A 27,378-nucleotide genomic window follows, 5' to 3' on the forward strand; every position below is an offset into this window, starting at 1 on the left:
TCTATGAGAATTTAGATGATGAATTTCATACCACAGTGGAGGACTCGGAATTTTTCTGTGTTCATTTTTTAATCACCTTTTCATAGAAAATTTCTTCCTTTTCCAAGAGCAAAAAAAATTATTTGGACACTTCTCTTTTTATTTCAGGCACTATACCTCTTCCTCAAATACAACAGACCTTTTCTTGTCTTCATCTTCCCTGTTGTTTTGTTGGTTTATTTAGTCACTCAGTGAACATTCATTGAGCCCAAGCTGTATTCCAGGTGCTCTGTTAGTTATTATAGATAAAAATACAAGTAAAGCATGTTTCCACCTTTGAGAAGCTCTCAGTATACAAGGGAAAATAGATATATAAAGAAGTAATACAAAGAAATATGCACTCAAAGAGTTAGGGAAACACAGATGATTCTTCAATATTTGCTGAGTGTCGCTATGAGTCTGGTAGTGAATGATTCCCCTGTTCTTGAAAACACTTGCTTGGATTCCGTGACATTTGCACAATCTATCCTAGCTCTCTTATTACAATTCTTATCTTTCATGAACCCCTTTCCTCCCTTCAATCCCTTAAATATGGGCATTCTCGAGGGCTTTTTCCTGGTTGTTCTTCTCTCTCCACCTTCTTTTCCTCAACACATCTATTCCCTGATGTCAGTGACTCTTACAAGTCCACACCTCTAAGTCTGGCCTCTCTCCTAAGTTCCAGACCAACCTGCAGGTCCTCAAACTTAACATGGCCCATCCAAACTTACAATGTTCCCAAGAATCTTACTTCCTTTGCATGGTTTCCAAAATTCTCTTTAAGGCACCACTATTGCCCTTTGAATTCAGGCTCTGAACTTCAGACGCACATGGGATTCTTTCTTCTCCTTCATTCCCACATCAAAATTATTGTCATCGCCTCTCTATTTTGATTCTGCAAAATGTCTCAGACAATACGTTCCACTCCTAACATCTCCCATTTAGACTTTTCAATGGTCTCCCATTTGGTATTATCATTGTTAAATTTTCCTTCTTCAGTGCAGTCCATATACGGTGACAGTCCAAATTTTCTTAAAACATTCTTCTTAATTACATCACTCCCCTGTTCAATCATATTGATTGTTCCCTAATGCCTACCCTACTAAATTAAGTTAAATTTCTTCCTCCTGGGTTCCGACACAGAATTTCTTTGCAAACTTGCTTTTCAGCCTTCTCTCCCACCACACCTACACAGTGGGCAAATGTAGAACTAGGAGCAGGGTTGCTAGTCCCCAGCCCTCCTTCATCCCACCTATATATCAAGGCCAAGCTCAAACACTGCCACTTCCATGAGAAACCTCTTCCTAATCCCCAGTTGTATTTGGCTGATTCTTTCTTCAAACCTCTAGAACTCTTTTTTTGGTTCACCTCTAATGGCATGAACTTTGTTCTATTTATGCTAAAACTATTTGCCTTACTTCCTTCAAGATGGAAAGCTTCTTGAGAAAAGGGAATGTATCTTACTCCATCTTCATATTTCTAATAGAACACCTGTTGAATTAAACTAAATCCACAACCCCTGTCTTGCAGTTGCTTCATCGAATTCTTCCTCTATATAAATGTGACTTTCTCTACAAAATATCTTAAATATAATAGCCAACTTCATTAAAATAAAGAAAAACAAGCAACAAAAAACAAAAACAAAAAACTCTGCAGCCTCTACCTTAATAATGTAAATACGTACTCATTTCAATTTGACAGCAAAATAAATAATTTTTGAGTCTCTAGGTCTGAGTTATTTCTTCAGTGATGGAATATAGAAATGAGTGAGCCCTATTCCATGCCCTCAAGGAACTCTAAGTCAAATGGGGAAGACAAACTGAAATACAAATGCATTGCAATGCCAGGTAATGAGTACAAGACTAAAAATATGGGCAAGGCACAGAGGAGGGAGGCAGTGACTTAATCTGGGGGAACGTGGAGTGTGAGAGAAGACATCCCTTAGGGAAAACTAGACAGAGCTGTGACAGACAGCCAAAGAGGGGGAGAAAACATTCCAGGCAAAGAGCAGTATTTGCAAAGTCCCAGGAACATGAAGTAATACAGTGACATAGCAGAACGCAGCCAGTTCAGTATTGCTGCAGCATGTAATACATATGGAGGGCATCAAGAAGAGTGACAATAGAGAAGTGGTCAGTAGCCACATTGCAAACAGTCTTTATGTCTAAGAAGTTTGGAGTTTTTCCTATAAATGATAGGGAGCTGGTATAGGGTTTTTAGCAAGGCTAAGAATCTGACTTTCTTGAATTGGATTTTCTTATAACAGGCTTGATTCTGATTAGTATACATACAATAGCATTGGCTAGAAAAGGGAGATAAGGCCAAGATCTGGAGAAAATGGCTGCATTTTCTGAGAAGTGCTTATTCCTAAATTTACATTGGGATATACAGGTGGAGGACGCATTTCACATCACACCTGCCTTTTGTGACAGTAGCAGTATTGAAGGCTAAGTTGTGCTAGGCAATGTTCTAAGCATTTTCCTTGGATTACCTCATTTAGTCCACCCAACAACCATTAGAGGTTGTTCTGCCATTGGTTCCAGGAGGCAGAGAGGGTTATCTAACTCACCCAAGGTCTCCCAGCCGGCAGGAGGGAGAGCCAGGTGTCCCAGGCTGTCCCCCCAACCCCGGTGCGTTCCAGCCTCCCCACAATGCTGCCAAAACTGTTGAACGTATCTGCACCTCTGTCTGTTTTCCTCTTCTTTCTTAATGTGAGAGCAATTATGTGTACTACATACTTCGGGCCACGGTTGGGCGGCGCAGTGTTTATAAAGGAGGATTCTGAGACAGGCGCCACCGAACACCGCCAGGGGATTCCGGATGGGAAGGGCTCCTCGCTGCTCAGTAGAGTGCCTCATGCCGTGGAAAAGAACATGATTGGTATTCTAAACAAAAATATTCTCACCAGCGCTGAAAACTACATTTACAAGTTAAACATGCATTCTCTGAGAGAGGAGAAAATTCCAGGAGGGGAGCAGCATCTCCAGCAGCCCGGAGGGAGGAGGCATCTAATTGACTATTCATGAGGGAGCTGGTCTCTCCGGAACTGTAACATTCCCAAACAGGCTGTGCAGAGAACGGCAGAGGCTATGAAAACAGCGGGTCCCCGAATTCAGAATCTCAGTGTAAACATATACGGCACAATCCTCAAAGCTCACTTTTCATCGTCAAGCCACAGCATCTCTAATTTTAGCATGTTGGCTCCTAGATTGTGAATTTATGTGTATGGGTACATGAATATTTACAGGCACAGGATTCATAGATGTACATACCAGGATGCAAACGTAATAAGATTCCCAAAACCAAGTCTGACAATCTGCTGCAGTTCTTTGGAGTCACAAGTCACACTGTGCATGAACACACACACACACACACACACACACACACACACATGGTATGTAATATAAATGTATGACTTCCTCTATTTTGGAGTGTGATGCCCTGGGACAAATTTATACAGGATTCCAATCTAATTAAAGGGAATATCCATAACAATCTTCAAGGGGAGAAGAAGTCACAAAAGTAGCCTGGGGTACAGCAGCCCCAATCTTTGTACCCTTGGAAAAGCTCTGAGTCTCTTGGTATGTAAGTATTTGTTCAAAGGAAAGAATATGGAACAAATGAATTGAAACGGACCTTCTGCAGAAAATGCACATAAGCATCACATGATAAAATTCTTGCCTCCTTTTTAAGCTTGAAATTTTGACTGCCTGACGTTGCTGTCTAATGGAGCAAGAATTCTAGTGGGGCTAAAATGCCTACATTGCCGCTTCAGTTTCATCCTGTTCTGTTTGAATGTGCAAAAAGCCAGCACTCTTTTCTACTTGAAAGCTCCACAACCCCACTACCTTCCAGCCCAGGCTAATTATGGCCAGTGTCAAAGCAAGCTCAAGAAATGTAGCATGTTTGAAGTGGGAAAATGCACTGAAGTTACAAGCTCTCACTCCTGAATGTGGCTTTACAGGGCAAGGACATGAATAGGGAACATGAGATTTTGATGTTTTGTGGGTTTCTAGAACCTTTATGAAAGGAGTCTGGAAGTGGGATTCTAGGGAGAGCCAGAGCAACTTTTCCAGGTCATAAGAAGTGAGATGAATAAAATTACACCATCTAGATAGGGAAACGACAACTAAAGGAGTGCTGGAAGTAGGAAGGTGCCTTGGGTACAGATAACAGGCATGCGAAACCATGCCTGGATTTAAGATGAGGAATGGCTGCATTCCACTAAGGACTTTGGGACTGGACTGCAATTTAGCTATAAAAAAAAAAAAAAAAAAGTAATCATTACCTAAGTATTTTAAGAAAATGAAAGTTGCTGTATTGAACTACATTTAGAAAGAAGAAAGAGAAATCTGGAGGTGGGGAGGATGCTGCAATGATTGATACAGGAAATAGAGGAGGTCAGAGGAAAGCACCCTTTGGAGACCTGAAAGCAGTGTTAGCTTTCCTGGGCTGATCCGATCTGATGCTGGAAAATGTTAGTTTGAATGCCATTAAATGTAGCCTAGTGACGAGGCGGTAAGAGGGTCCCAGTAAGAGGAAGAGAAGAAGCCAGAGTTAGTTTATGGCAGTAAGTGGTCTAAGGGGATCCAGCCACCTTCCAGAGAGGCCCTTTGTCACCTGCTCATCACATCTTCCTCCAAATTGGCTCATGTCTCCACCACTGTCCACAGAGGTACTGACCATCATGGACATGCCAAGTATCATCACAGACATGTCACACAAACTGGCATGAATATCTACACTTGAATTGGGTGGGGTAAGTTCCAGTTGAACTTGGGATGGCCTGTGCAGTGGCAGTGGGGACACAGAAACCTTGGAGGACAGGGGTACAGATTGTGTGGGGTCCCCGGCCCACCCCGTTGCCCCTCTCCCTCTCAGTGTGTGTGAATATGTGCAACCACAGCAAGCAGGTAGACAGGAACCTCTTTTGTGCCTTGATATTAAAATGCCTTGCCTAATCCCCAAAGGACACTCAGTAAATGTGACAGTGATCGGATTTGTCACCATCCAGAATTAATTTTTGGTCATTTACTGGGAACTGGGAAATATAGAGCCCAGATAAATTAAATCTAGAGTTAATCTTAAACGTCGTAGAAGTTGGCAGTTTCAAATACTCCCTGGCAAAATCCTTTACCACTATTGTTTTGATAAAGGTGAGTTTCCTCCATCCTTCCTTATTTCATTTCTTCCAAGAACATTTGCTAATGAACTCAGCAAAAACTTAAAGAGTAGATGAAGTGAGCCTCTGAAGATGCAACTGCTGGCTCTTACTGGAAATAGAATTCTTTGTTAAAATTTCCCTCCAGAACTTGAAAATTAATTGTGGCCATTCTTGAGGAGGGTCAGTTAGCTAAGAAAAGAGTTAATAAGAATGTACTGAGACCCCGAGGGTGCAGGCACATCAGAAACACACTAGCCGCTGCATCAGGCCCTCTCTAGTGCCTGAGCCCAGCTGACATATAGGGAAGAGGATTTTCAGACAGGCCACAAAATAGGATGGCAGCAAAGTGGGTCTTTGGCCCCTGTCCCAGCTCCTCCCACGTTCTTCCTTTGGGCTGCACACTAACAAGTCTTTCCAAGGTTTCTTATTAACTAAGGTAATCAGAATTCAAGGTGTGATCCCACCTGGGAAGGGGAAAATGATACCAGAAAAACTTATCAGGGTCAAAATGGAAGAGGCTAGGATGGTGAATGGGCAAACAGTGGAGTTGGCATTTTGGAGCAAAGATCCTCAATTGTATCACGTAGACACTGTTGACACAGCCCATCAGCTAGAATGGAAGGGAGAGAAAACTGCAAGAACAGGTGTGCAGTAAAGCACTCACCCCACCACCCTCCTCCACGTCATGGTCATGGGTTATTTTCAGGGGTGGGGGGCTTTGGTGGTCAGTGGGCAGGCACAGCCCTGTCCCATTCTGCATGGTGGGAAGTGTGCCCACCACCACCACTCTCTTTGTGAGACCATTCCTAACACAGGTCCCAAGGTATATACATGTTGGAATCAATGTTAAAATCATTTCAGATTGATGACATTCTCAATTAGCCGTGCTCCCTGCAATGGTTCGTGTTGCTGAGTGTCAGACACTTCCCGCCTATTCCAACACCAAACCCCAGGTGTGTCTGCCACTACTTCCACCAAATTCCAATTATTTCATTTTGAGAGATGCCACCCATTGATAGGTACATAGGGAAACTTACTTTGAAGTTAGAATTTCTCTAAGCCATGCTGGTTTAAAATCCCAGGGAATCCCTTTTTGCAGCAAAGCTTCTAGGGTGTTTTTACACAAGGAAATGAAAAACTAGAAATTACAATAAAAGGTATGCAACTGATACCCCTGGGGGGTTTTGGTTAGGAAGAAATGTACTACTGTGAAAATTTCATCTATCAAAGGCTTGTAAGATTCATCTCTTTCTCTCCTAAGCCCATGTAAGCTATTCAAAAACCTCAGGTTTGGGGCACCTTATTTGCTATTTATTATTGGGGACTAATATATTTTTGTTCAATTCTCTAGACATGTTTTTCAAAGTTATTTGTTTCAAATTTGTGCTCATATGCATTTTTACTTTGATCTGAATTCTAATATAATTTTCATAAATGGTTAATATATGCCCATGGTACAAAATCAAAAAGTTTACACAAAATGGTGTATAAGGAAAGTAAATCTCTGTATATCTCTGTCTTCCAATTACCCAGTCTCAGAGGCAACCACTGCTACTAGGTTTTGGTTTTACTTCTAGATATATTCTAGGTTATTGCAAATATAGACAAATATGTAAAGATGGATACTTTTTACACAAATGGTAAATACTATCATTTGGCTCTATATCTTGCTTTTTTAATTTAACAATATACCTTAGAATCCATTCCATATCAGTATGTTCTTTTTAACTGCTGCTTAATGTATCATTGTAGGGCTCTACTGAAATTTATTTGTTGACAACAATTTATGCTACTTCCAATTTTATGCTAATACAAACAATACTACAATAAATAAATTATTTCACAGAGGAAAAGTATATCTGTAAGACAAATATTTTGAAGTAAAATTCTGGGTCAAAGGTTGTGCTTGCTATTTAATTTTATATAACAATTTTCTATTTTATAACAGTCCAGCAACCTATGAAAATACCTGTTTATCCATTCTTTCCCCACAGAGTGCGTTATCAGAGTATAATAGCAAAGTTTCTTTTTATTTTTGCTTAAGTGATAAGTGGAAAATATCATCCCATTGTAATTTATTTTAAAGTTTGCTGATTTATAAGTGAGGTTGAGTACCTCTTCATGTGTTGCCAAGCCATTTTATTTACTTTTTTATGAACTGTTTAGTTTAGTTTTTTTGCTTAGTTTTCTAGTGGGTTCTGGGTTTTTCTCTTACTCATATTAATTCTTTACATATGAAGAAAATCAGGCTTTTGCTGAAATGGGGATTTAAACCATGTTTTCCCAGGTTTGCGTCTACCTTTTTACTCTGCTTCAGTTGTTCTTTCTATACATAAATGTGTGATTTTTCAATAGGATTTTAGAAGTATCTTAAATGCATTTAAAATTAGTTATCAAATAATTTTTAAATACCACAGACCTGGTACCTGTCCTTTTGGACAAAGCTGACTTCAAATTTTGCATCAGTTTTCTTTGGCTGCATAATAAGTTGCCACAAATGTAGTGACTTTAAACAAAACCCATTTATCATCTCACAGCTTCTGCAGGCCAGGAGTCCAAGCATGATTTAACTGGGTCCTCTGCAGAGGGTCTCATAAGATTCCAATACAGATGTCAGCCCAAGCAGAGGTCTCATCTGAAGGCTTGACTGGAGAAGGGTTTACTTTCAAGCTCACTCAGGTTACTGACAGAATTCATCTCCTGGAGGCTATAGGATTCATGGCAGTTACCTTCTTCAAAGCAAGAAATGGAGAGAGCCTCTAGAATTGGAGACTTTAATAATGTAACGTAATCATGGAAGAAACTGCCCATCACCTTTACCATATTCTATTGTTTAGAAGGAAGTCACAGGCCCTGCCCACACCAAAAGGGAGGGATTATACAGGGTATGAATATCAGAGGGCAAGGGTCATTGGGGTGACCTAGGGATCTACTGGCCACAGGTCTAATATGACTTTCTGTGGAAAATATAGCAATGAAAAAGTTGGGGTGTGTATGTAAAATCTAGTAGGAAAGATAAAAAATAACTTTAAGATAAGATATAGTGTACTAACTTCTACCAAAAGTGGTACAAAATAAAATACTATGAGAATTGAGAAAAAGAAGAGGGAAACTGAGAAGGTTTCCTGAAGGCAATAACATTTGAATTAGGCCTTTTAATGGTGGTTGTTGATACTATTCCTGTTATTTAACAGTTAGCATTTACTGAGTCCTAGCTCTATGCCAGGCAAGATGCTGTGAGATGGGAGTCCTCACCTCTTCTCCAAACAGAGCAGCACCATTTTTATCCATTTTACATATTGTACTTCATTAAAGATTTTTATTTTTACAAAGGGTTTCATGGCTGAAAGCAAATATGAAACCATCAGTTGGAACTGGGTAGGGGCTTTGGAGAAAGTCAATTCAATGTCAGAGGCTAAGGTTCCAAACTGAGTCCAAAATCTACAAAAACTGGAATGAAGTAGATAAGAGCAGATGTCCTAGCCACAACAATCATATCACAGGTAGACTGTGACTGAAAATTAGGAAGTCTGAGCTTCATCTGATCCTAGCCTAGACCTAGGGGATGTGATCCTAGGAAAGGGGTGAGAGGGAATGGGCTGCCCCAAAATTAGTGGGACCAGGAGCAGAGCTGAATCGATGTTAAGCCTTTGATCTGTGTGCTTGGAGCAGAGGGTACAGACTGGTCCCACAGTATACAATTGGGCCTGTGGGTTAGTGCCAGGGATGGAGGGAGGTGCAGAAGGGGTAAGGATCTTCACCCATGAAGGTTAGGTGACTGCATTGGCAAAGCAGCAAGTAGAGTGGGATGAGTCTATCTTTACTGGATGGCTGTCTTGAAAGCACTCTTTCTAGTATAACTATGGCACACAACCCATTTTATAACTTTGAAGTCACATCTTGTATCTCCTCCTACTTCTTTTGATTCAGAAAAGTCTTTGATAATTGCAATTCACTATTTGAAATGGCTATGAGTGACCTCCCTGAAAATATTATATCTTTTGCGACCTATTATTTAGTCATATCTCAAACCTGCTATCATTTCAAGCAAGGGTTTTCTAACTGTATCTTTGTATGAGCCTCTGGGATATCTCAAGGATATGGGAAGGAATGAGAGGAGGGATCCAGGCTCATACACCTCCTTAACCAAAGTAGCTCTGCATCCTTGGTTTTATTTGCTTCAAATTCCCTGTATAGTTTGTTTCAAGAAAGGACCTCTATGATTTAAAAAATAGAAAAAGACTGCTTTAAAGTATCTTCTATTAGTTTCCTTATTCTTACCAAGAAAAATCAGTCTAATTTCTTTTTGGTCACATTTCATTTTTGACTACAAATGGTGTTTGACTGTTTGACTTCCCTCTTTATTCATCTAAATGATTTTTAATTGTTGCCAAAAAAATCAAATCTTTGCTTAAAGAATAAAGATCAGTTATTAATGTGAAGATTCAGCAGAATGTGCTACAGCCTCTGAAGAAAATTCCAAAAGAGGAATTATACAAATGTTTTGAGCAGAGGTATCATTTTTAAAATAAGAGAATAACTCCTCAAGATGAATCCTCAGAAAGCTGCAGTACTCAGTAGTAAACATGGAGAAGATCTTCCTTATTCACAGAATTAACACTCATAATTATTAATTTTTGGAAGAAATTCAAAAGGTCTGTGACATAAGGCCTGAATTTGAATTTAAAAAATCTGTGACACTAGCATATGGGGAGTGAAACATCTCAGCCCAACTTTGTTACCCTAAGAAGTAAATTTCAGGAAGGGCCCAGATAGAGTCACTTATGCTTTAGGTATAATTTACTCTATTTGGTAGAGAAAATACATGCTATATATCTTCTGATATACACCTCAAGAATAGCACCAATCCTCTCTAAATTTTGGTATACTCATTTAAAACTCAATTACTTTGCAATCAAACCCAAACAAAACCCAAGATTTCCCTACTGTGAGACTCTGACCAGAGAATAAACATGTTTAATGGCTCAACATTTCTGGCCACAAACTCAGTTACCCAAAATATATGTCTTCATTTTTCTAAAACTCAACTTAATTTCTACTTCAGCTAACTATTTCAAGCTTTCAGCCCTGGTCAATTCATACCCTCTCCATCATGGCCTCTGTGCCGGTTTGAATGTATTATGTCCCCCAAACGCCATTATCTTTTATGTAATCTTGTATGGGCAGACGTTATCAGGGTTGATTAGATTGTAATTCTTTGAGTGTTTCTTTGGAATGTGCCCCACCCAGCTGTGGGTGATGACTCTGATTGGGTAATTTCCATGGAGGTGTTGCTCCACCCATCCAGGGTGGGTTTAAGTTGATCAGTGGAGTCATATGAATGAGCTGACATAACAGAAGGAACTCATTGCAGCTGTGAGTGACGTTTTGAAGAGGAGCAAGCTTGCTAGAGAGGAACATCCTGGGAGAAAGCCATTTTGAAACCAGAACTTTGGAGCAGACGCCAGCCACGTGCCTTCCCAGCTAACTGAGGTTTTCTGGATGCCATTGGCCATCCTCCAGTGAAGGTACCCGATTACTGATGTGTTACCTTGGACACTTTATGGCCTTAAGACTGTAACTGTGTAGCCAAATAAACCCCCTTTTTATAAAAGCCAATCCATCTCTGGTGTTTTGCATTCCGCGGCATTAGCAAATGAGAACAGCCTCCCTATCCCCAACCCCTGCCCTATGCCTGGTAAGTCATTTATGTTCCACTGGACATGTAGGATTGGTCAAGACATAGTGGAGAGACAATTGGCCCTTGATTGTTGTCACTTATCCCTGCTGGATTCCATGGAGGCATTGTACAAGGCCTCTTCACAATTATGGTCTACACAATTGTTGCTGAGTTCCTGGTCCAAACATGAGATGCCTCCAGGTCTGGCTTTCTCTCATCTGCACCAACATTCTTCATGCACACATGGCAAATATTTCTACTTCTACCATTCTTGGTTTGAGAAAATTCTGCAAGGTTATCTCAGGCCCATCTATCTACCCATTCCACACAGTGATCTCTACTGCTGGCCTGTGGGGAAATCCATGAGATTTGTGCCTCCTTGAGATCCATCCATAAAAAGATACACAAGCTCATTCTGCTCTTGGATCTCTGCAAACCCAAACAGGATTTCTATCTTGTGCCCTATACAACTGGAGACTCAATTTTCAGGAAAGGGAGAAGGAACAAGGCCTCTTTTAAGAGATCTATACCAGTATCTAACTTTCCTCCTCCCCTCCAAGTATCCTTGCCTTTTCCACCTAGGAATTCTTTCCCTATCAGGGAAGGGGAACCTGAATCACACAATGAAACACATTTGCAAATCCACACTTTAGACTGTATGCCCTGAGTCTTCCAGGGATTAGACTTTAAAACTCAAATACCCATGCTCTTATACATCAAAAGCCATGGCGCTTGAGTTTCCCACTTCTGACTAAAATGAAATAACAGAAATAGATTTGCTTTACTTCCTTAAACAGTTAAAAATCTGAACAGAATTTATGAAACAATGGTTTCCAATACATTACACATCAGACAACAAAGGGCAGCAATTCCTGAAGGATGGGAAATAATTGAAGGGACCCTTACAATTGCCCCAGCTTTACTGCCCAGAGAGTTTCCCTGGAGGGAGGCATCCAAGTAGAACCCAGTGGTTTCATTAAGTCAATGAAATGGAGCTAAGAGTCCAGGAAGGCCAAATGCTAGAATTCATGGGACAGGACTGAAGGAAAGAGTTCTTCGCAGAGTGAAAACTTGAGAGATATGAAGAGGTCATAATCAATACTTCTGCTTAGTACTAATCAGTGTGCATAAGGAAATTACTGAAGGCCACAGAGAAAGTTACCCAAAAGAAACAAAAGAAAAATCCTCACAGCTCACACAGTACTGTGACTAGTTCCTGTTCTCACTAGCCAGAAGGGGAAAATCTCATAATTCCTGGAGCACGGGTGGAGTACTCAGAAGGACTTCTGTCTCAGTAGTGGTGAAAAATTAGCCCTAGACCAAAGGCAGCCTTAGTCCAACCTAATAAATCTTAAAAGAAAGTCTCAGGGAGAGGAAGGGCAAGATTGCAGCATAGAGAGGAGTGGAATTTAGTCAGTCCCCTGGAACAACTAATAAACATCAAAGAACAACTAGCAAATGATCTGGAATAACTGCTGGGGGACAACTGTGACTGTCCACACCTCATACACCAACCTGGATTGGGAGGAATGCTTGAGAATGCAGCACTGAATCAGTAAGTAAAAGCTGTGGAACTGCACTGAGAACTCCCTACCCACATGGCAGGCTGAGCTGCAAAATCTTGCTATGGTAGAAACTAGCAGCACTGTCTGAGTGCATGAATATAGCTCAGCTGAGCTCCAACTGGGGTTTTAATTAACAAATGTGGACTGCTGAATACAAGCTACAAACCCCCAACATGCAGACAGAAGCTTTTAGTGACAACTGACCTTAAAGAACTGGAAGACTCATCTGTCCTGGGAGGGGGAGCCCAGAAGACAGGATGTTATCTCTGGCCAATGAGTGAAACTGGGGGGGCATGCACTGGCTCCAAAAGGGGGCTTTCTGTCCCTTTTTCTCTCTTCAACCTGAGGAGCTCAGAAGAGAGAGCCGCAGCCATTTTCAGTTCACAGAGCTCTGACCCAGATGGGGGTGGAGAAAACAGAGTCAGAGAGACTATTCAAATGCAGATGATAACTCCCTAGGGGGTGTATCTTCCCTAAGAGTAAGGAGGTACAGCCCAGGTTTCCCTTCAGAACCAGATCCCAGAGCCTAGGGGAAAACAGCCAAAACAGAAACTAAGGAGGCCACACCTCCTTACACCAGTCAGGAGTGAAAGGCTGACAGGTGCCACCTGCTGGGCAGGTTAGGAAAAGCACAATGACTGGAAGCCTCACAGGAAAGTCTGTCTTTCCTCTAAGATACACCCTGAATATAACCCCATTCTGAGACCTGAACCTGTTCTGGCCTGGAAAAATCTGACTGGGGTAATCAAGGAAACCAGATGCCTAGACAACAGAAAACTACAATCTATACTAGGAAAAATGAAGATGTGGCCCAGTCAAAGGAACAAACTTACACTTCAATTAAGATACAGCTGAGATACTGTTTCACTGTAACAAAACAATCAATTAAAGATTTTCAAAGAAATATGCTAAATCAACTCAAAAACCAAATCAACAAATTCAGGGAAGATATGGCAAAAGAGATGAAGGATATAAAGAAAACACTGGGTGAATATAAGGTAGAAATCAAGTCTGAAAAAACAACAGGCAGAATCTATGGAAATGAAAGACACAACACGACACAAGAGATGAAAAACATAATGGAGACATACAACAGCAGATCTCAAGAGGCAGAAGAAAACACTCAGGAACTGGAGAACAAGATACCTGAAATCCTACACACAAAAGAATAGATAGGGAAAAGAATGGAAAAACATGAGCAATGTCTAAGGGAATTAAATGGCAACATAAAGGACAAGAATGTATGTATCATGGGTGTCCCAGAGGAGAAGAAAAGGGAAAGGGGACAGAAGCAATAATAGAGGAAATAGTCAATGAAAATTTCCCATCTCCTATGAAAGACATAAAATTACAGACCAAGAAGTGCAGCATGCCCCAAACAGAATAGATCTGAATAGGCCCATGCCAAGACACTTAATAACCAGATTATCAAATGTCAAAGATAAAGAGAGAATCCTGAAAGCAGCAAGAGAAAAGCAATCTACCACATACAAAGGAAACTTGATAAGACTATGTGTGGGTTTCTCAGTAGAAACCATGGAGGCAAGAAGTGGTGTGATATAGTTAAGATATTGAAAGAGAAAAACCACCAACCAACAATCCTATATCTGGCAAAACTGTCCTTCAAATATGAGGGAGAGTTTAAAATATTCTCTGACAGACAATGACAGCATTTGTGAACAAGACACCTGCACTATAGGAAATACTAAAAGGAGCACTACAGACAGAAGGGAAAAGACAGGAGTGAGAGGTTTGGAACACAGTTTTGGGTGATGTTAGCACAGCAATGTAAGTACAATGAACAAAGATGACTGTGAGTATGGTTTAAAGAGGGAGGTTAGGAGCATGTGGGACACCAGAAGGAAACAGGAAAGATAAAGACTGGGACTATATAACTCAATGAAACCTAGAGTGTTCAACAATTTTGATAAAATGTACAAATGTGTTTTTACATGAGGGAGAACAAATGAATGTCAACCTCACAAGGTGTTAAAAATAGGGTAGTATTGGGGAAAAAATACAATCAATGCAAACTAGAGTCTATAGTTAACAGAAACTTTGTATTATGCTTCCTTTAATGTAGCAAAGACAAAATACCAAAGCTAAATGCCTGTAAGAGGGGGACATAAGGGAAGGGTATGGGACTCGACTTTGGTGACGCTGTCTGACTCTTTTATTCTACTTTGGTTTAATTCTATCTTTCCTTTTGTTGCTTTTTAGCTGTCATGGTTTTTTTATTTCTTTCTTTTTCTTTTCTGTCTCTTCTTTGACTCTTCCTCCTTTTTTGTGGAAGAAATGGAGATGTTCTTATGTAGATAGTGGTGATGGTGGTGAATACATAAATATGTAACTTTAAAGGAAACCATTGATTTTTTACTTAGGGAAGAAAGTATGATGGGTGAACAAAACCATCTTTAAAAAAGTGGGTTGATGAAGAAATCTCGAGGGCACCACACTTAGTGAAATAAGTCCAACACATAAGGACAAATATTGCATGGTATCACTGATAGGAACTAATTATAATATGTAAACACATAGACATGAAATATAAGTTAATAGGATGTAGAACAAAGCTAAAGAATGGAAGAGTGGTTGCTTATCATGAGCAGAATGTTCAAATTGGTTGAACCTAAGTGTTTGGAAGAGGACAGAGGTGACACAAGCATGTTATTGTGAGAATAACTAACAGTGCTGAATGGTGTATGAATGTGGTGGAAAGGGGAAGCTTAGAGTCACATATGTCACCAAAAGAAAAGTTGGAGGTTAAAAGATGGGAATGTATAAAACAGTGAAACTTGTGGTGGAAAATATCTATGCTTAGCCAAATATTAGAAATCTCTTTCATGAACTAGAACAAGTGTATGACACTATAACTAGAAGCTAATACTAGAGGGGTTTATAGGGAAAAAATATACCTATTGCAAACTATGTACTACAGTTAACAGCATTTTAACATTCTTTCATCAGCAGTAACAAATGTAGTATACCAGTACTATGAGTCAGTAATGGAGGGGGTTGGTTAGGGGTAGGGGAGGAATTCAGTTTTATTTTTAGCTTTATTTCTTTTCTGGAGTAATGAAAATGTTCTAAAAATTGGGAAAAAAATTAATTGTGGTGATGGATGCACAGCTGTATGATGGTACTGTGGGCAATTGATTGTGCACTTTGGATCTTTGGATAATTGTATGGTATGTGAACAATCTCAATAAAATTAAATTAAAAAAAAAAGTCTCAAAGGCATCGAACTGCTTCCAAGTAACTCAACCACATCCCAGCATAAAGTTCAATAATATTTACAGGAATAAAATCATATCCAGCTCCTAACAAGGTAAAGATCACAATGTCTAGCATCCAATCAAAAATTTCCAGGCATGCAAACAAACAGGAAAATAAAACCTACAATGAGAAGAAAAACAGTGATCTAAACTGACCCAGTAATAACACAGATGATAGAATTAGTAGACAAGTATAATAAATGTTATTTTAACTGGAATCTATATGTTTGAGAAACTGGAGGAAAGATTAACCTTGTTAAGTAGACACGTGGAAGATATAAAAAGAAAGCGTATTGAAATGAAAAATGTAATGTCTAAGATGAAAAATACACTGAATAGGATTAAAAATACACTGGATAGGTCTTTCTACAGCCACTGTAGAAGAATATCTTAGTGAACTTGACAATATAGTAATGGAAACAATCCAAAATGAAACAAACACAGAAAAAAGACTGACAAAAATGAAGCAAGCATCAGGGAACCATGCCAACTTCAGGCAGCCAAGTATTCATAAAAATGGAGTCCCTGAAAGACAGGATAGAATGGGAGGGACAGAAAAATAGTCAATGAAATAATTGCCAATAATTATTCAAATTTGATGAAAACTATAAACATACAGATCCAAGAAGTTCAACAAACTGGAAGCCTAGGAAACATGAAAAAAACTACACCAGATATATCATGATTAAATTTTCTAAAACTAGTAATAAAAAGAAAAATCATAAAAGTGGCCAGAGAAAAAAAGACACATTATATATAGAGAAACAAAAATAAGGATGAGAGTAAATTTCTCATCAGAGAGTACATTTCTCATCAGAAACAGTGGAAGCCAGAGACTGTGGAACAATATCCTTAAGTACTAAAGAAGAAGAAGAAAAAAATACTGTCAACCTAGAGTTCTTTTCCCAGTGAAAACATCTTTCAAAAATGAAGGTAAAATAAAGAATTTTAAAAACAAACAAAAGCTGAAAGAATTCATCAACAGCACAGCTGCCCTGTAAGAAATTTTAAACGATGTCTGAGAGAGAGAGAAGATGGCATGAGTGGAAGCTAGTTAGTCCCCCCAGAGCAACTATAAACAACCAGGAACAACTAGTAAAAGATCTGGAATAACTGCTGGGAGATGACCATGACTGTCCACACATCCTGCAACAATCTGGATTGGGAGAAATGCCCAAGATCACATAAAATCTGTAAGTAAAAACTGTGGACCTGCGCCGAGACCCCCTCCCTCATGGCAGCCTGAAATGCAAAGCCTCACTGTGATAGACAGTAGCACTCTCTGAATAAGCGAATATATCTCAGCCCAGCTCCAACTGGGGTTTTAACGTTAACTGCTCAATAAAAACTACAAATCTCCAACAAGCAGACAGAGGCTTTTGGTGATGATTGATCTTGGAGAGCCACGGGATGTATCTGTCTCAGGATGGGGAGCCCAAAGGATTGGGTGCTATCTCTGGCTGAAGTGTGAATATGGGGGCCTTTGACTGACCCTGAAAGGGACCTTTCTGTCCCTTTCTCTCAACCTGGGCAGCTCAGTAGAGAAAGCCTCAGCCATTTTCAGCTCGCAGAGCTCTGAGTAGAGAAAGCCTCAGCCATTTTAAACTTGCAGTACTCTGACCCAGACAAGGGTGGAGATTGCAGAGTCAGAGAAACAAAGAATCTATTTTTATGCAAATGAACTCTCTCTAGGGCGCATATCTTCCCTAAGAGGAAGAAGGCAGTGCCAAGCTCTACTGCCCGCCTTCCATTCAGAACCAGACCCCAGAGCCTGGGGGAAAACAGCCACGGGCCACATATCCTTACACCAGTCTGGAGTGACAGGCTGAAGGGTGCCACCTGCTAGGAAGAAAAGCACAAGGTGTGTCAATCCGCTAAGACACACCATCAGGGAAACCGGATACTGAATATTTCTTCCTTCTGAGACCTGAGCCTGTTCTGGTCTGGGAAAACCTGATTGGGGTACCAAGGAAACCAGACGACTAGACAACAGAAAACTACAACCTACAGTAAGAAAAATGAAGTTATGGCCCAGTCAAAGAAACCAACTTACACTTCAACTGAGATACAGGAATTTAAACAACTAATGCTAAATCAATTCAAAAAGTTTAGGAAAGATATGGCAAAGAGATAAAGGCTATAAAGAAAACATTGGGCATACATAAGGCAGAAATTGAAAGTTTGAAAAACGACTGACAGAATCTATGAAAATGAAAGGCACAACACAAGAGATGAAAGACACAATGGAAACATACAATAGCAGATCTCAGGAGGCAGAAGAAAACACTCAGGAACTGGAGAACAAGATAACTGAAAGCCTACACACAAAAGAACAGATAGAGAAAAGAATGGAAAAATATAAGCAATGTCTCTGGGAAATTAAGGAATGCAAGAATGTACTTATCATGGGTGTCCCAGAAGGAGAAGAGAAGGTAAAAGGGGCAGAAGCAATAATAGAGGAAATAATCAATGAAAATTTCCCATCTCTAATGAAAGACATAAAATTACAGATCCAAGAAGCGCAGCGTACCCCAAACAGAACAGATCTGAATAGGCCTACACCAAGACACTTAATAATCAAATTATCAAACGTCAAAGACAAAGAGAGAATCCTGAAAGCAGCAAGAGAAAAATGATCCATCACATACAAAGGAAGCTTATAAGACTGTGTACGGATTTCTCAGCAGACACCATAGAGGCAAGAAGGAAGTGGTGTGATATATTTAAGATACTGAAAGAGAAAAATAAATAAGCCAAATACCTCTATAAGAACTTTATTTGGTAATTAAAAACCTTCCCACAAAGAAAATGGGATCAGATGACTTCCCTGGTGAATTATACCAAACATTTAAGGATGAAATAATACAAACTCTACAGAAACTCTTCCAGAAAATTAAAGAAGAGAGAATACTCCCCAAATCATTCTATGAGGCTAGCATTACTCTAATATCAAAACAGAAAAAGAAATTAGAAGAAAATGAAATAACTGACAAATATCCCTCATGAGCATAGATGCAAAAATTCTTAAAATTTAACCAAATCAAATCAAACAATATATAAAAAGGGTAATGTTATATCATGACCAAGCATGGTTTATCCCAAAAATGCAAAGTTGGTTTAACATTCAAAAGTCCATCAATGTAATTTACTATATTAAAAACAAAAAAGAAAAACCATATTATCATCTCAATATGCAGAAAAGCTTATGAGAAAAACTAACATCTATTTCTGATAAAAAGTTTTCAGTAAACAAGGGATAGAAAGGGTGACTAGGAGAAACCTATAATTAACATCACACTTAATGATGCAAGATTGAATGTTTTTCCCCTAAGATCAGGATGAAGGCAAGAATGTCTGCTCTCACCACTTTTATTCAACATTGGAGGTTCTAGGCAATGCAATAAGGCAGGTAAAGTAAATGAAAGGCACTCAGATTAAACACAGAAAAGTAAAACTGTCTGTATTCACAGATGACATGATTTTCTATGTAAAAATCTATTAAGTGAGCTATTATTAGCAAGGTTGTAGGATACAATAGCAATATATAAAAATTAAATGCATCTCTGCATACTAGCAATGAACATTAGAAATTGAAATTTAAAAAAACAATGCCATTTATGAAGGCATTAAACATATGAAATACTTAGTGTTAAATCTGACAAAAGATGTTTGTCTGTACATTAAAAATCATAAAAGTTGCAAGTGATATTAAAGAAAACTTAAAAAAGGAAGAGATTTGCCTTGTTCATGAGTCAGAAAACTCATATTGTTAAGATGGCTCTTCTTCCTACACTGATCTATAGATTCAATACAATCCCAATCAAACTCCAAGCACACTTTTTGTATGAATTGTCAAGATGATTCTAAACTTCATATGGAAATGTAAAGGACCTAGAATAACCAAAAAATCTGAAAAAGAATAATATGGTTGGGGGACTTATGCTACCTGATTTCAAGACTTACTACAAATCTATAGTAATCAAAGTAGTATGGTACTGGTGTAAAGACAGACAAAATAGATTACTGGAACAGAACAGACTTGCCACATATGGGCAACTAATTTTTGACAATGATCAATTCAGGGGAGAAATGATAGTCTTTTCAACAAATGGTTTGGATATACATAGGCAAATAAATGAACTTCAATCTCTATCTTTCACTACATGCAAACATTAACTTATAATGGATCATAGACTTAAATGTAAAGCATAAAATCGTTGAGCTTCTAGAAGAAAACATAACAGAAAATCTATGTGACTTTGGATTAGGCAAAGATTTCTTAGATCAACACTAAAAGTGCTATCCATAAAAGAAAAGATTAACAAAATTAAGAACTTCTGCTCATCAAAAGACACTTTTAAGAGAATGAAAAGACAGCCAAGCCACAGACAGAGAAAATATTTGCTAATCACAAAGTGATAAAGGACTGGTATCTAGAACATTTTTAAAAACCTCAAAACTCAACAATTTTTTAAAAGCCCGTTTTAAAAAATGGACAAAATATTCGAATAGCCACTTCATCAAAGAAGATATACGGATGGCAAGTAAGCCCATGAAAAGATGCTCATTACCTTCTGTCATCAGGGAAACACAAATTAAAACCACAATCAGATGCAACTTCACACTTATTATAATGTCAAATTAAAATGACTGACCATATCAAGTGCTGGTGAGGATGTAAAACAACAAGAATTCTTACACACTGCTGGTGGGAAGGTAAAATGGTACAAACTCTTTGGAAAAACAGTTTAGCAGTTGCTTAAAAAATTGAACATGCACCTACCATATGACTCAGGCATTCCAGTCCTAAGTATTTACTCAGAAATAAAAACAATTATCCGTTACAATAATATATACATGAATGGTCACAGCAGCTTTACTTGAAATAGTAAAAACCTGGAAACAACCCAAATATTCATCAAAAGGTGAATGGATAAATAAACCACGGTATGGTCATACAATGGAATACTACTTAACAATATAAAGGAATGAACCATTGATGTATATTATAATCTGGATGAATCTCAAAATAATTATGTAGAATGAAGGAAGAGAGTAAGCACTACATGATTCTATTTATATAAAATTCTAGAAAATCTGCAAACTAACCTGTAGTGAGAGACAACTGAAATATGTTAATGGAATACCACTTTGCAGAGACTATCACTTCAAAACAAAAGAGAAGATTTACATCAAAGAAACTAACTAAATAGTGGAGTTTTAGGTTTCTTGGAAGCCCATTGCAGAAATGTCCATCAGGGGATGAAGCACTTTCCATGCCCAACTCATATCTCCCACCTGGATGCCCATCACTTCTGTCACTACATCAGACCACCTCAGGATGCTCAGTGCCTTGTGAGTCCATGGAGATGTGAATGTCACGTCTCCTGGTTTGGACCCAGAGAGTTACTGCTGACCTTGGAGCAGCAATTTGAGTGCTCTGATCTCCTCAAAGCTCCCAAAGCCCTGTGCCCAAGAGCCGCCTGCCTCTCAGCTAAAAATGCAATAATTCTGCTGCTGCAGATTCAAGTCATAATAAACACACATGCTAATTCATATCAGCCTCCTGGGTGATATCGTAACTCTTTTAAGGATATGTAAACCCAGACTGAAACACTCATTAAAAACATCTCAGAGCTGATAATCACTGTGGCTTTTAAAAGGCCATGGAGCTACAGCATCAGTTGAACGGGACCCAAACTTTCTCAGTGTTATTTATTCCTCCAGTGCCTAAGTCCTCTTGAGAAAGAAACTATATCCAGGAGGACTAGAATATTTCTCCTGAAAATCTATTAACTCAGTATTGGCAAGAGTGGAATATACCCTTTGCCATCTTATTATATTTTAAGTTCATCCTTAGGCAGGTTTTCAGGTTTCTGGTTCCATGGAATGTCATTATTCTTTAGGACAGTAAACCTAGTTTATAACACAGCTGGTTTTCATCTGTGTCCTGGGAACCTAGACCACAGGGATCCTTTTAATCAACATTTATTCCTACAAAGCTTTGTTGATTGTCTGCTTTGGGTAAGACTCTGTAGGGAATTCAAAGAGGATTTTGGCACAAGCCCTGCCTTTCTGGAGCATAGTAATTATATTTGGGGTGTATCTGTCCCTTCTGTGACCCATTCTTAAAACCCCTGCTGGAGGGAAAACAGAAGCAATATTTGCGTACATGACATACCCCCAGGAACTGCTGATTTGAGCAGGGTGGACGTCCAAATCCAAATTGACCCTTCTAATGGCCAGCTGGTGCCTAATCACATTCCCTTCCATGAGAATTGTAATTGACAGAGGCTGTATCTAGCTGGACCCATCAAGGCATGTTGACCAAAGGCTGCTGGCCATTTGGGGCCATGTGTAAACAGACAAAGAGTGTTGAGAGAGCAAGGGAGAGGAGACTGTAGAAGCAGAAAGGAGACCACACAGACTGTAAGAGGCAGAGAGAGGAGCTTCTGGGTCCAGAGGTTGCCAAGGTGCAGCTCCCATAAATTCTAGCTCTCATCAGTGCCTACATTGGTGACATTGCAGGTGGGATCTGTGAGCTTAAATGCTTCCTATTCCTGTCAAAAAGTTCTGATTAAAATGAACACAACTTATGACTTGATGGTTTTCATCTACACTATTTCTAGAACTCAAAAGACCCATAGATTACTATCTTCTGTATGTAGCAAGAGTCCCAGCTTAGTCCAAAGCCCTTTTCCGCCTAAAACACTGAGACGTGTCCACGGGACTGGTGGGGCCAACCCACCATGTATCTATTTGCAGAAGGAGCCCTGTTGCCTCCTGGGAAAGCATTCATCCTAAGGACACAGAGAATTATGGCACACAAGTTTGGTCCAAAAACAATGCCAGGTACAGAGGAGATGCTAAACATTTCAGTACAGTAGGGCATCAATAGCAAAGCCCATCCTGAATCTTCTCAAGAGGGAATTTAAATGAAAGGCCTTTTTCTGAAAACTAAAACAAAACAAAACAAGCAAACAAACATCTCTGTTTTGTGGGTACGTGAGTGGCACTATTTTGCTATCCAAGTAATTGAGTAACTCTTACAGTGGAGAGAGAAATTCTTCAGCACAAAACCCAGTGCCACAGCAGTGAGAGCCCTCCAGGGGCCCTGTGCCCACATGAGCAGGCATTGCCAGTGGTGGAAGGCACCAGAAGCCTCATCACATGTGAAGGGGAAAATAGAGGACAATCTGTAACAGTGTATGAGTTAGCACCAGAAACTCCCAGAAGTAGGAAGGGTATCAGGAAAAGGAGCTTCAAGAAGGTTTCGAAAATCCCATATTGGCTGGTGGGCACTAGAGATAGAAAATATTTAGTTGGGTTGCTATTGTGACATCCTCTTCCCTCTCTTACTTTTGAAAAAAACAGCAAAAATCTCTAGGTTGCATGCAGAGAAGCATGGGTTCTATATGGGAGGCAAAATTTCCTTTTAATTGTGCATCCAACCTCATGGAGCAGTCGTTCCACTTCTGTTGTTGGATTTGATGAATGAGGCCACCTAAACTCTTGATCACATAATAAACTTTCCTACCGTCTACATCCATCACACTTTGTCTTTGAGGATTGAAGTTTTCTGATTTATTTTCTTCACGTTGAAAAGAAAATTTATTTCCATAATGGACAATGGCGAGGACATATCTAATCAAAGTCCCCATAAAATTGGAGTTTCATTCCCACCCTCAAAGTCTCTACCTCCTGCAGGTGTAAATGTGTCTGCCATCGGATAGAAGCCTGGCAGAGAAAACCTTTGGTCAAACTTAAAGCTTAAATCTAAAGTAAACAGTAAACACAGGGGAATTTGCAGTACCTTAAATATCTATTTTAGCTCAGACCATGGTTCAGTAAAGCACTGAAGTCCCTGCTTTCGACAGACTGGATCTTCCTTGCTATGCTAAGCACATGTGAAAGCCAACGTGAAATCTGAAAAGGCTTTGAAGGAATGTACCTCATTCTGGGAAGATGAAAGCATTTCACAGACAGCATTATCACTTTAATTCACACACATTCCCTATGCAAGCCGTAGATAAGGAGTAGGTATTTATTCTGGATTCTGATTCCATTAGTGTGGAGTGATTTGCATATCTGTGGGAGTGGAAGGACCCCTGAAAAATGAGCACAGTGAGAGGAGAAATGCACGGGCCTGGGTTAGTCACCATTAGGGTAATGTGGTGGCCAGTGGACCACACTGTCTAGCCCCAGGCAATGGCTCCGAGGAGAGCAAGCACAGGCTTATTCATGAAAGACCAAACAGTCCAGCTTGGCTGAAGCTGTGGGTATGCATAGAGAATTAGTGAAATGTGATAGAATGGAAAGGGATAAAATGACCCAAGGAGAGAAGGTAAGGAGGGGAAATAAGGGCATAAAAGGAAGCAAAGAATTTGAACTTAAGTTGGTAAACCATGAGGAACTGTTAACAGTTTTAGAATAAGGAGGTGACATTGCAGAACTAACCCTAGGAAAACTAACCTGGAAACAGTAGATAGAAGTTACTAGAGAGGGAAAGAGGCTAGAACAGCACTAAAGGTCCAGAAAGTAATGGACACCTGAACCACCAATGAACTGCCCTCTCTCAGACACCTCAAGAGCCATAGAGGGCACTGGACTTTTAGTGCCAGAGGCTCTCAGAATGGAAGAGATGGGGCAAGTGCCAAGGACAGTTACTGATGGATCTTTTGTGTGCTTTGGGGCCACTACCACACTGATGTCTCAGATTGACCTGCTTTGAGTGGCTGCATTTGGGTCCTCAAGTCTTTAGATGTTTGGCTGCTCTCTGGACAGCCAATCCAATGAAGTCCTGCAGCCTAGCTGAGTTCCTGGCTCTGCCCACCCTTCGCTGTCTTGACATCACTTTTCCTTATTTCCTCCTAACCAGTTAATCAACTGAGTCACTTTCCTAAATATAGACACTTATAATGCCAATTACAGAATTTAATTCAACAAATATTTATGAAACAGCAAGTACTGTGTGCCCAGCACCTGTATTACAGATGCTGGCAAAACCACGGTGAACAAGCCCAAAATGCCTTGCACTTTCTGATCCATGGTTTTGGGAACTCAGTGTAAACCACAGCCCTCCAAGGGAAAGCTGTCTGACCTTCCTAACACTGAAGAGACTCTATTTGGCAAACTTAAACTCTAACCTACATGGGCCTGCCTTTATGTTTTCCTTTGCTTTGCATTTCATGGGGGTTGGGGGGTTCCGTGCATTGCAGCACATTTAATGTAGTGGTCACTACCCACTAGGTGCCAGTAGCAGCACCATCACAACCTGTCCAGTTGTGATAACAAAAAATGTCTCCAGACATTGCCAAATGTTCAATGGGGGCCCAAAACACCCATGATTTAGAATTATAATTTTAGAGGAATCACATGACAACTTTATATATGTTCAATTGTAACCTGCGAGAAGGAGGGTCTCAAGTCACAGCTTCAGTTTCTCTTCACTGTAGCAGGTACTTGTCGGAGACTGAGTAGGATTCAGCCTGGGCTTCCCAGGGTCACAGCCATCCTGGGCAAGGCAGGCCAAATGAGGATCTATACTCCACAGAAGGTGCTGCTTCCCAGATTCCAGAAAATAGGAACCCGGGCAAGGAACAAGATAACCAGAGGAAGGACACTGGGTTGACCTCCAAGCCAAGGATGGAGAGCTCGGAAAAGAGTGCTCAATGGTCTTCCTCTCTCCCCTCCTTGCTTGGCTGTGACATTCAGGGTGGTAATTGTTATAACTGTCATTCTTTGGCAATGGAGACAGTCTGTGCTGGGAAGGTGCACTGAATTCCATCATCCACTCAAGAAGTCAGGGAGGTCAGGGGAGGGACTAACAGCCTCAGGGAGCTCTTCCTGCAGTGGGGATTTTGTTCCACTCTCAGGAACGCCACTGGTTTCCAGCAACTTGGCTCCAAGGCAAAAGTGAAGTGGTAGGGATGAGAGAGTCCACAAAAACAAATGTGATTTGCATCTGCACCTTAGGGTGCAGATGTTGAATTTAAAAAAGAAGAAATACTAATGATGCTTGGTTCTGCAGAGCCTCATAAAGCATGGAGGCTATGATCTGTCCTCAGCTTTACAGACGGGTAAAATTGAATTTGTCATTGCTCCTGAAGTGGATGCAGTTCAAGAGGACCAACTTAAATTAGTCAGACTCACCAGAGACGCATGCATGAACCAGATCAACACTTTATTCATACTCTATATATAAAGTGAGGACTATTTGTGTCTGCTCTCCAGGCTGCCTCTTTCTTTATGTTGAGGTTTCTAAGGTTCTTTAGATAAATAAGTTCTCTGAACAAATGTATTCAACAAAATTTTATTGATTGCCTTCTATGGGCCAAGTTCTGTGCTAGCAAACAAGACAGGAATGATTTCTGCCCTCTTAGAACATACAGTCTAGCCAAATAAATAATTAGAAACTCCCTTGTCATCTAGTAAATCAGAGGAAAAGTGTACAAAAGGGTTTTATGGAATATATTCAAGGTATAGAAAATGCTGATGAACTATTTTAAACCCATAACAGAAGAGAGACCTGGTATCTCTCTTGGAACAGTGACATTTAAATCCTAATAAATTCCAGCTTTGACACTTACTTGTTTTGAATAAAGGCAAATCATCATACCTCTCTTAGTGGCAGCTGCTTCTTCTGTAAAACGAGGTATAAATATCTCTTTCTGCCCTCTGTGCGGTTGAAGTTTATTGAAAGGAAAACACATGTGAAAGTCCTTTGTACTAATGAAGATGCTGGTGATGGTGGTACAGGTAGTGATCAAAGCAGTTGCTTCTGTTCCATTTAATTCCATTCGATAACTGGTTTTTAGGTGACCACGCTGTGCCCAGCCCTAGCTTAAATGAAGGATATGGGGCCAGTGTAAAGATTGCAGGCTGGCACGAATTTCTGTGAGTCAGCTCATGTAAAAACTAGGAACCGTTTTATGACAGTCTAACAGGTTGCTTATTCAACAGAAGTGTGCCAGGGACCTTGTAGCTGTTTACAGAAGGGAAAATGGAAGATACAGGAGTCATGTCCTTAGAGCAAGACTTTATCAGGACTTTGTAACAGTAACAAGCCTTCCTCTTGCTGCCTGGTTCCTGTAGATTAGTTGGTTGGGGTTGATAAATTGCTAAGTATGTGAAAAAAGTTCTGGTAACATTCAATTCAGTTGTCCTTCACTAAGAATAAAGGAAGGAAAAGAGGGCAATGGGAACCTATCAGATTGCCCATCAACTAAAATAGCAGAAGAAATTTAGTGAACAAACAAAAATAAGTCGCTTTCTCCTCTCAAATCCTATTTCCAAATCATTTGAAAGGGTTATTTTATTATTAAACTTCAGAAGGTCTAGCAACATTATCCTATATTAAATTTTGAAGATCCATTAAGTGTCATTTGCTACAGCAAAAGGCAAGGTAGAGAGGACTAATTCAAGAAGGAAAAAAAATCCTGGAAGAGAAATTAATTTTAGGGATCAGTTTTTTTCAAGAAATAGCTGAAAAGTCCTCCATCGGAAACAGTGCCTGGGCTTTCATCAAGGTCACCTTCTTTCCTGAATGTTCAGTCAGAGAAGGCATTCTCATGCTCCCTCCCTGCTGCAGGACATGGTGCAGCCACCATGATTTGAAAAAGCATCACACTATTTATTCTCCTTCTTAAACTATAATGCCCCTTCAGTCTCACGCCT

The 27,378-nt window shown here is 39.8% G+C and overlaps 1 protein-coding gene across 1 annotated transcript in view; it reads right to left on the bottom strand.

The window, feature by feature from the left end:
• The window catches only part of SPACA1 (sperm acrosome associated 1), a 122,395-nt gene extending 95,862 nt beyond the window's left edge, over window positions 1-26,533 (bottom strand). Inside the window, exon 1 of the mRNA XM_037843687.1 lies at window positions 26,321-26,533. Within this exon, the coding sequence (XP_037699615.1) occupies window positions 26,321-26,501 (181 nt within the window). The 5' untranslated portion in view covers window positions 26,502-26,533. The remainder of the gene's footprint in view (window positions 1-26,320) is intronic.
• Between the last annotated feature and the right edge of the window lie 845 nt (window positions 26,534-27,378).

The sequence above is a fragment of the Choloepus didactylus genome, chromosome 7 (assembly GCF_015220235.1).
Source record: "Choloepus didactylus isolate mChoDid1 chromosome 7, mChoDid1.pri, whole genome shotgun sequence".
NCBI classification, from domain to species: Eukaryota; Metazoa; Chordata; class Mammalia; order Pilosa; family Megalonychidae; genus Choloepus; species Choloepus didactylus.